The sequence below is a fragment of the Priapulus caudatus genome, unplaced genomic scaffold, assembly GCF_000485595.1.
Source record: "Priapulus caudatus unplaced genomic scaffold, Priapulus_caudatus-5.0.1 Scaffold416, whole genome shotgun sequence".
NCBI classification, from domain to species: domain Eukaryota; kingdom Metazoa; phylum Priapulida; class Priapulimorpha; order Priapulimorphida; family Priapulidae; genus Priapulus; species Priapulus caudatus.
This window is the reverse complement of record NW_014577477.1, coordinates 433,283-443,542: the sequence shown is the minus strand read 5'-3', so window position 1 is coordinate 443,542 and position 10,260 is coordinate 433,283. Positions and strand designations below refer to the sequence as shown.

At 47.6% G+C, this 10,260-nt stretch overlaps 1 protein-coding gene and 1 long non-coding RNA gene across 2 annotated transcripts in view; both read left to right on the top strand.

Moving 5' to 3' along the window:
* LOC106810175 (transmembrane protein 214-like) overlaps positions 1-1,638 on the top strand; it is a gene marked incomplete in the record, with an annotated part of 31,465 nt that extends 29,827 nt beyond the window's left edge. The window contains 1 exon segment of the mRNA XM_014813457.1: positions 1,498-1,638. Within this exon segment, the coding sequence (XP_014668943.1) occupies positions 1,498-1,638 (141 nt within the window).
* A 2,743-nt stretch (positions 1,639-4,381) lies between these two features.
* LOC106810183 lies at positions 4,382-7,654 on the top strand. The gene is made up of 3 exons (XR_001393971.1): positions 4,382-4,456; positions 6,694-6,845; positions 7,236-7,654. It is a non-coding gene; the product is annotated as an uncharacterized LOC106810183 (long non-coding RNA).
* The last annotated feature ends 2,606 nt before the right edge of the window (positions 7,655-10,260 follow it).

The window sequence follows — 10,260 nt, the reverse complement described above, 5'->3', positions numbered from 1 at the left end:
AAGTAGAGAACATGAGAGGAGAAGACAGGGTAGTGAAAGCAGAGTAGGGACCGCTTACGTTTCCTCATTGTGCTGACCCGTGCATGTGTGTATGTGAATGTATATGCCCCGCCCGGCCCAGTACGCCTTGTGCCAACTTATCAGAGTAGGTATCAGTTTGGTAACGCCCACAGGATGTCAGCGGCTGACTAAGCAGTCATGGAGTCCGACTTCGTAGCCGCTCTTACTGCTGTCACTGTCACACATTTAACTCGTAGGTTACTGTAAGTATTGTAGAAATAACCGAGAATAAAAGGGTGAACGTATAATATTAGTAGAAAGTTTAAATACGTTTTAGTGTTAGCTGCACAAAAGTTTGCTTTCAGGTTTATATGCTTGTATGCTGTTTTATATATTTAAATGCATTCCGTGTCCATAGTACATTCCAACTGCATTCTGTTAGGCTTGTTTGACTCTAGTTAGATATAGGTTTTAAGTTTGCTAATTTACTTGAGTCATATGAAATAATTTTACGTTTCGCTGGTATCTAAATTTAAAACTAAAAAATAAAAAATAAAAAAATTCATTCTATCAAAAAGTCTACCTCATTCGCTTTTCCCAGTTGAAAGCCAAGTGGCCGGTATGTGTTTCAACATTCTTAGTTTTTGCATTTGCTGAGACCTGTTCAGCCTGAGTTTGGCCTGCAGATAACTTCATCTCACATTTGAGCCCCAGTTGCAGCTCCACAGTATATAAAACCTGTCACATGTTGAACAGAATGTGTGCTCTCTGTCTCATGTCTACATATCCTTGCTCTATGTAGGGTGAGCTGTTGCTGTGACATTGCTTCTGTCTCATGTCTACATATCCTTGCTCTATGTAGGGTGAGCTGTTGCTGGGACATTGCTTCTGTCTCATGTCTACATATCCTTACTCTATGTAGGGTGAGCTGTTGCTGTGACATTGCTTCTGTCTCATGTCTACATATCCTTACTCTATGTAGGGTGAGCTGTTGCTGTGACATTGCTTCTGTCTCATGTCTACATATCCTTGCTCTATGTAGGGTGAGCTGTTGCTGCGACATTGCTTCTGTCTCATGTCTACAGTCTACATATCCTTACTCTATGTAGGGTGAGCTGTTGCTGCGACATTGCTTCTGTCTCATGTCTACAGTCTACATATCCTTACTCTATGTAGGGTGAGCTGTTGCTGCGACATTGCTTCTGTCTCATGTCTACAGTCTACATATCCTTGCTCTATGTAGGGTGAGCTGTTGCTGCGACATTGCTTCTGTCTCATGTCTACAGTCTACATATCCTTAACTCTATGTAGGGTGAGCTGTTGCTGCGACATTGCTTCTGTCTCATGTCTACAGTCTACATATCCTATCTCTATGGAGGGTGAGCTGTTGCTGCGACATTGCTCTGTCTCATGTCTACATATCCTTACTCTATGTAGGGTGAGCTGTTGCTGTGGCTGTGGCTCATCACCGACATTGCTTCTGATTGCTTGTTGTAGGAGCTGATGGCGAAGATGTCCGGGTGGAAGTTCCCCAAGTTCTTGCTGCTGCTCGTCCTCGCTGCACTGGGCGGCGTTATCGTATACGACGTGCACCAACACTCCGGCTTCAAAGGTGAGGGACAGCACCATACTAGTTAGATCCCATCCATGCCTGAAGACTGTGGAAGGTGTGAGGGAATATGTGGTGGGTGACGGCACCACCTATGTTACTAGTTAGATCCCATCCGTGCCTGAAGACCGTGGAAGGTGTGAGGGAATATCTGGTGGGTGACGGCATCATCTATGTTACTAGTTAGATCCCATCCATGCCTGAAGACGCGCGTGGAAGGTGTGAGGGAATATGTGGTGGGTGACGGCACTATCTATGTTACTAGTTAGATCCCATCCATGCCTGAAGACCGTGGAAGGTGTGAGGGAATATGTGGTGGGTGACGGCACCACCTATGTTACTAGTTAGATCCCATCCCATGCCTGAAGACCATGGAAGGTGTGAGGGAATATGTGGTGGGTGACGGCACCACCTATGTTACTAGTTAGATCCCATCCATGCCTGAAGACCATGGAAGGTGTGAGGGAATATGTGGTGGGTGACGGCACCACCTATGTTACTAGTTAGATCCATCCATGCTGAAGACCGTGGAAGGTGTGAGGGAATATGTGGTGGGTGACGGCATCATCTATGTTACTAGTTAGATCCATCCATGCCTGAAGACCGTGGAAGGTGTGAGGGAATATGTGTGGGTGACGGCACCACCTATGTTACTAGTTAGATCCCATCCATGCCTGAAGACCGTGGAAGGTGTGAGAGATATGTGGTGGGTGACGGCACACCTATGTTACTAGTTAGATCCCATCCATGCCTGAAGACCATGGAAGGTGAGAGGGAATATGAGGCTCTACACTGTTTGTCGTTTAGACAAGAGCATTTTACAGAAGCAATAGGAAGTATATAGTTCTACGTATACAGTGGACCCCCGAGATATGAATTTAATTTGTTCCACAGATCACGAAAAATTCTCATCTGCGAACCTTATATAGGACGTACAGCAATTTACGTACAGCAAGTGCAATCATAAGAGCACAACCACATTCAATGAGTCGCGTACTTAAACTGACTCTGACCGAAAGAGCATCGCTAGGCCTATGCCATGATTGGCTGATTCGTAAGACATTCGTATGTTGAATTTTATTCGTTTGTCGAATACATTACGTTCAACGAGAGGTCGTTCGTATGTCGAGCCGTTCGTATCTCGTGGGTCCACTGTATCTATATATTGTGTAGTATGTTATAAGAAATCATCTATTCTCTCACAAATGTACTACTGATGTTATATTTATCGCGCGAGTTTATGAATCACTGGTATCACACAAATGGTTGAGGAAGCAACTCACGTTTCACTGTATGAGTATATAGTTATTGCTGTACGCTACAGACTATAGTATATAAAGTCAACTCTCCCAATATTGACCACCCTCGGGACCATCCATTTAGTTAAGTTTACTGTGAAGTTCAGTTATAAAGGGCCTATTCTAGGCATATCTTTCATCAGTCTTGGATAGTGTTGAGACTTAAAAATCGTCCGGTTTAAGGTGAGATTAAGTTTTGAAGGCATTGAAAGTTTTGGAGAGTTGAGTGTAGTATCTCATATAGTTACTCTGTTGATTTGTTGACAAATATGACAAAATATATCGTACTAGTTAGTTAAGCTGTGGTCATGTGGAATGTGAGCTATCTTTTCACACACTTATCTTACACCAGGTTCCTATGCTGTGTCTAATAATATTTTGACAAATACTGAATTCTCATTCGTTAATTGAGAAAGACATACAGTGTTCTATGTTATGGAATTGTTATGAAGTGGCACGATTTGCTGCACATTCTTCTTCTTCTTCTACTTCTTCTTCTTCTATTCTTTTTCTTCTATTGTTATTATTATTATTATTATTATTATTATTATTATATAGTTGCTGCTGTTATTGTTATTATTATTAATGTTATTGTTGTTGTTGTTTATTGTGTGGTTGCAGGGTCCAGGACGAGGGCAGTGCTGCATGATACGGGGTGTGCTAGCCGTCGCTGAACATGTGTGGCAGCGGACTGAGGCATACACGGAGAAGTCGTGGCGGTAAGGCAGACAACAGACCAGCCGCGGTGGCCGCCAGCCGCTCCCACGCACGAACCCTAACTACTCTGTGTGTCTGAATTTACTAAAGATATGAGAGATTAATGGATGAATCGAATGTGATTCAATTTTCATATCAGATTTATATCTATATATGTAATCATATATGTATGTGTATGACAATATGCAATATGTATATATGTGTATGTATATCTATATATACATATATGTACATACCAGGGGGAAAACAAATTTTCAGCGGAGCTCTTTTTCAAAAGTCTGTGGGGAAAAAAGATGCTCACAAAATTTTTACGGGAGCTATTTTGAGCCTCACGGGAGCGATTTCAGAGGTTTGAAGAGCGAATCGTTCATCGCTCCGGTGTATTTTTTTGACCTGGTACAGTACATATATATGTATATATAAGCAATGGCCCACAGTATGTATGTGTTTAAAGCGAATATGATTATATCTAAGAGTTATAATAACATTATATATGTACTGTATATTATTATATGTTATATTTATATAATAATATTTATATAGTTTTTATGATACCATATAGATACGTAACGAGGCCCTATATGTTTCACAAATGATGTGCACAGGTCAGGTGTATGATACAGGGGTATAACGTAAGTCATATCGACGTGTCTCGTGCACACAGGTGGCTACAGCACAACATCCCGTACTACTACTTGCGCGCGTGTGCGTTCAGCGCCCCTACCTGACGCTGAGTGGTGAGAACTACGAGATGCGTTCGATTAGCGTCGTTGAGCAGACGGAGGAGCCGCGACAGTGGCTCTACCTACATCTAGCCGCCTTTGTAGAGCAGGTGAGGTTTTGCAGTGGAAGGTTCTAATGAATGCGTGTGTGTCTGTACGTGTGGTGTGCGTGCATGCGTGCGTGCGTGCGTGCGTGCGTGCGTGCGTGCGTGCGTGCGTGTGTGTCTGTGCGTGTGCATGCGTGCGTGCGTGCGTGCGTGCGTGCGCGTGCGTGCGTGCGTGCGTGCGTGGCGTGTGTGTCTGTGCGTGTGCATGCATGCATGCATGCATGCGTGCGTGTCTGCACGCGTGCGCGTGTGTGTGTGTGTGTATGTGTGTGTGTGTGTGTGTGTGTGCGTGCGTGCGTGCTGCGTGCGTGGCGTGCGTGCGTGTGTGTGCATGTGTGAATGTGTGCACGTGTACGTGCATGTGTGTTGTATGTGTGTGTCGTGTGCATGAGTGCGTGCGCCGTGAGAAAAAAAAGGGGAAAGTGAGAGGGAGGGAGAGAGAGAGATATAGAGAGTGATTGAAAGAAAAAGAGAAGCAGAGTGAAACGGAGAGAGAAACAGAAAAAGAAGAGGGAGATCAGTAAATGTGATATATAAGAGGGTGAGGTTTGCTTGAGAGCCAGAGAGCGACATGCAAAATGGGAGAGAGCGAAAGAAGCTGCAGGATGTGAGTAGAGAACTCCTGTAGTCTATCTTTAGTAAGCATCGTCCCAGCATATAATTTGCTTGTTAGCAAATCACACTAATAATAATCTGCGTGACTGTTGTTTATGAACAACTTCAGAACCTTTCTTGGTCTGGCGAGTGTAAAAGCCGTGAGTGTTAGCGGGGAACAACTAGAGGTCCATGCTTGGTCTGTGAGTGTGGAAGCCGTGAGTGTGGGAGGAACAACTAAGAGGACCTTGCTTGGTCTGTGAATGTGAAAGCTGTGAGTGTAGTAGGGAACAACTAGAGGGCCATGCTTGGTCTGTGAGTGTGAAAGCAGTGAGTGTAGTAGGGAACAACTAGAGGGTCGTGCTTGGTCTGTGAGTGTGAAAGCTGTGAGTGTAGCCATAGGGAACAACTATTGGGTCGTGCTTGGTCTGTGAGTGTGAAAGCCGTGAGTGTAGCAGGGAACAACTAGAGGGCCATGCTTGTTGGTCTGTGAGTGTGAAAGCTGTGAGTATAGTAGGGAACAACTATTGGGTCGTGCTTGGTCTGTGAGTGTGAAAGCCGTGAGTGTAGCAGGGAACAACTAGAGGGCCATGCTTGGTCTGTGAGTGTGAAAGCCGTGAGTGTAGTAGGGAACAACTATTGGGTCGTGCTTGGTCTGTGAGTGTGAAAGCCGTGAGTGTGGGAGGAACAACTAGAGGGCCATGCTTGGTCTGTGAGTGTGAAAGCCGTGAGTGTAGTAGGGAACAACTATTGGGTCGTGCTTGGTCTGTGAGTGTGAAAGCCGTGAGTGTAGCAGGGAACAACTAGAGGGCCATGCTTGGTCTGTGAGTGTGAAAGCCGTGAGTGTAGTAGGGAACAACTATTGGGTCGTGCTTGGTCTGTGAGTGTGAAAGCCGTGAGTGTAGCAGGGAACAACTAGAGGGCCATGCTTGGTCTGTGAGTGTGAAAGCTGTGAGTGTAGTAGGGCACAACTATTGGGTCGTGCTTGGTCTGTGAGTGTGAAAGCCGTGAGTGTAGCAGGGAACAACTAGAGGGCCATGCTTGGTCTGTGAGTGTGAAAGCCGTGAGTGTAGCGGGGAACAAGTAGAGGGCCGTGCTTGGTTTGTGAGTGTGAAAGCCGTGAGTGTGGCGAGGAACAACTATTGGGTCGTGCTTGGTCTGTGAGTGTGAAAGCTGTGAGTGTAGCGGGGAACCACTATTGGGCCGTGCTTGGTCTGTGAGTGTGAAAGCTGTGAGTGTAGCGGGGAACCACTATTGGGCCGTGCTTGGTCTGTGAGTGTGAAAGCTGTGAGTGTGGCGAGGAACAACTATTGGGTCGTGCTTGGTCTGTAAGTGTGAAAGCTGTGAGTGTGGCGGGAACAACTAGAGGGCCATGCTTGAAGTGTGAAGGCATCCGTGGCATACTGTATACGCCATATTTTTCGGGTACAGATATTTTCGCGAATACAGACGTGACAGACAATTTCTCGAGTGGTTAATTTCGCGGTCGGTGAATAATTAATTATTCGGTATGAATTATTCACGTGTTGTTATTTTCGCGGTCGGAGACGTGTTCGCGAAATTTGCGAAAATTAATCCACTGCGAAATATACAGCGTATACAGTACATCGTGACTTCCATTCGTTTTGCTCGTCATCTTGCTGCAGGTGAGACTAAAGCTTCCCGGACACTGGGAGCGCGTGCAGCTGTACACGTGGCAATGTGCTGAACTACTCTGGCACTACGGCTGCGCCCTCTGGCAGTACCTGGCAGCGGTTGCCGTGGCGACGAACGCGTGGCTGCAGCAGAACGTGTTCACGTGAGTACCACGGGGGAGAACGCGTCGCGAGCTTGCCGCGTTGCCGTGGCGACGCGCGATGCCAGCACACTTGTTCGTGCTCTCTGTTTAGTGTTCTGTCGTGTTGGCAGAAGAGGTGGGTACCAGGTGAAGCGAAATTGAGAAGGGGAATTCTCTGTGCACTCTTGTCGGCAACCGACATTACCCAACATCCGATTGATGTTTGTTCGATGTGCAACGTCTCTCTGTAGATAGTTTCCATGCAGGTGAAGTGTTTTTATGTATATTTTCCTTGCCCTTGTAGAGGAAGTCTCTCGATAGAGAATTAACTAACGCCTGATCTGATCTTGCTTGTAGAGGAAGTCTTTCTATAGAGAATTAACTAACTCCTGGTTCTGATTTCGCTTGCAGGGGAAGTCTTTCGATAGAGAACATACAGAAGACGCTGGTGCAGGTCGGCTTGGCGACACAGCAGCTGTTGTTACGATGCTACAGCTGGCTGTACACGCTCGCGTTCAAAGCCTAGACGCGCCCGCACGTCGTCATCGTCGCTGTTAGGTCGCGCTGCTGCTGGTGGCACGTCGGTGAGGGACACTCAGCTTGACTTGGCAGCGCACGGGGACAGATCCTCCTCCTACCTACCACTGGTTTCCCGTTCGCGCGCTCACTCGCTTACGCTGTCATCCGTGCTGGTATCTGTGTGTGTGTGTGCGTGCGTCTGCACGCAGCACAACGTGTGTATGTCCTGCATTGTCATGTGTGAGCGCACGTGTCGTGTGTGTGCGTTCGCGCGCGTGGCGTGTGTGTGCGTGCGCACACGTGGCGTGTGTGTGTGTTCGCGCGCGTGGCGTGTGTGTGCGTGCGCACACGTGGCGTGTGTGTGTGTTCGCGCGCGTGGCGTGTGTGTGCGTGCGCAACGTGGCGTGTGTGTGTGTTCGCGCGCGTGGCGTGTGTGTGCGTGTGCACTACGTGGCGTGTGTGTGTGTTCGCGGCGCGTGGCGTGTGTGGTGCGTGCGCACACGGTGGCGTGTGTTGTGCGTGTGCACACGTGGCGTGTGTGTACGTGTGCACACGGTGGCGTGTGTGTGCGTGCGGCAGACGTGGGTGTGTGTGCGTGTGGCACACGTGGCGTGTGTGTGCTGCGCACACGTGGCGTGTGTGTGCGTGCGGCGCGCGCAGTGGGAAAACATTGTTATTTAGCATTGAGGACATTCGTCGACGATTATTTCATTAAGCAACTGCAGCAGCGGCGGGGAAACCACGAGCGTACGTTTCGTGTATGAGTGATGACGCACGTTGACGTGCAGCACTTGCTGTGTGTCTTCAGGCAAACCCTTTTCGTAAACAACTCGTCGTTGCTGCTGGCTGCTGCTTGTGACGTCACGCGATCGTATGATCATCTAGTGAACCCACGCGTTAATTAAATATCGGCTGCTGCTGTGTTTTGCTGAGTGAGCAGCGTGAGCGTGAGCTTGAAGGGAGGTGTGTCACTCGACACTTGTGCTTGCTGTGTACTGCTTTGTCACGCTACCGCTTCCAGTGCAGGGACGTCACGTTGCTTCGTGAGGTAGAAGATAAATAAATAAAAAGGGAATTCGGAGAGACTGGATTCTCTCGTGTAGATGGTGGCGTCATTTCCGGTTAGACGCGCAAGTGCTCGGTAATGGCACTGGACGTGAGAACTAGAGTGACCAGTGGGCAGCAGCCAGCAGCAGCAGCAGTGCTGGCAATGAATTCATGGTGGCACAGTGACAACAGTGGAATGCTGCTGATTACATAATATTCTTATAGGGCACACAAGTAAAATAAGTACATGACTCCATAAGCATCCCGTACCAGGTCTACCCAAAGGAGTGCAAATCAAACGTTTTGACTGCAGTTGTAAGTTGTCAGATGAGATCGATTTCAGGTCATAAATCGACGCCGTCTGCCTGTAGCATTATTGACATTCAGGTCAAGCCAGTCATTGTTGGGATACGACGTTCTAAAGTTCTAAAGCGACCAATGCCTCAGCAACAAAGTGGTCCAAAAGTCTACAAGTTGGGATATAAAACATGTATAATTGATCTAGCTTGACGAACCTAGCAACAATAGGAGGGAGCGTTGTTATCTCGGGGTTGATAGGTTGATGTGGGATGTCCTGGTCGCATGAGTAACTCGCCACTCTCGTGTGTCGGGGTTGGGCGCGATGTTTGTCGTGATGTGTTTCACTGCGGTGGTCGCCTCGTTAGATACGCGGCACATTGACTAGCGCGTTAATTTATTCGTTGCCGATCAGGAGGCGGTTTGGGCAGCGGGCGGTCGCAGTCTAACACGGGGTTAAACTGACCCGCCCTTAGGTCGCTGTGGTGTATAACGCTGATTCTTCAGGGGACTTACGGAGGCAGTCTAACACGGGCTAGACTGTCTCTCTAGGTTGCTGTAGCTGTTATCAAGGCTGATTCTCCGTGACTTGCGGAGACAGTCTAACACGCAGTTGGAAAATAGGCGTCCTTAGTTACTAGGCACACGAAGGGTCGTTGTCGTATAGGTAGTACAAATATGTACCCGAGGTAACTATATGATATGGTTAGGGTTAGGGTTAGGGAGTAGGCGTAGGCAACATACTCGCCGACACCTCGGTTAGGGTTAGGGTTAGGGAGTAGGCGTAGGCAACATACTCGCCGACACCTCGGTTACTACATATACGACAACGATCCCTTCAGCGTTACTAGCAGTTACGTATCCGATCATGTTGTTTCCAGGTGAGTACGTGGGCGTTGGGGGTATCCTCCTGCACTAACAACCTGAGGCTCACAGTAGTGTTACCTGTGCAGGATGACATCATAGAAACATAAGCAACAACGTACATATCGTGAGAAAAAAATAATTGCGGCGTAGAAAGTTTCTCTTGCAGGAATTGATTGATTCGCATTGAACAGGTGATAGACAACAGGTTGCACGAACCCACCTTCCCCTCGCCCACCGCCCACCCCACCGGTATCAGCAACCCGTATAGTTATAGCGATAGTCGTGAATACATGCAATACGAATCCGTTACCTGACGACCCAACACGAAATGGGAGAGTTGTTCATTGTTCTCTATATATTTTTTGGTAAAATAAAAAATGGTTTGGACGATTAAATGGTGTTTTTGGTTATCGTGTTATTGTATTGTCGGTAGGCCCGATTGTTTGGCATCTCAGGGAAAGATGGCTCGAAGCGAGTGTTATGTAGGAATGCGATTCGTGTGTTCGCGTGCGTGCATGCTTGAGTGCGCGCGTATGTGCGCTCGCGTGTGTTTGTGCGTTACCGAAACGGACTAGTTTTATAAGCGATGTACGCGTACATAACTTCAATCATCTGATAACAATCAATTGCCGGCGTGTGAGTGCGTGCGTGTGTGTGTGCGTACGTGGGATTGTGCGTGCGTGCGTGCGTGGAATGTTTCGGCGAG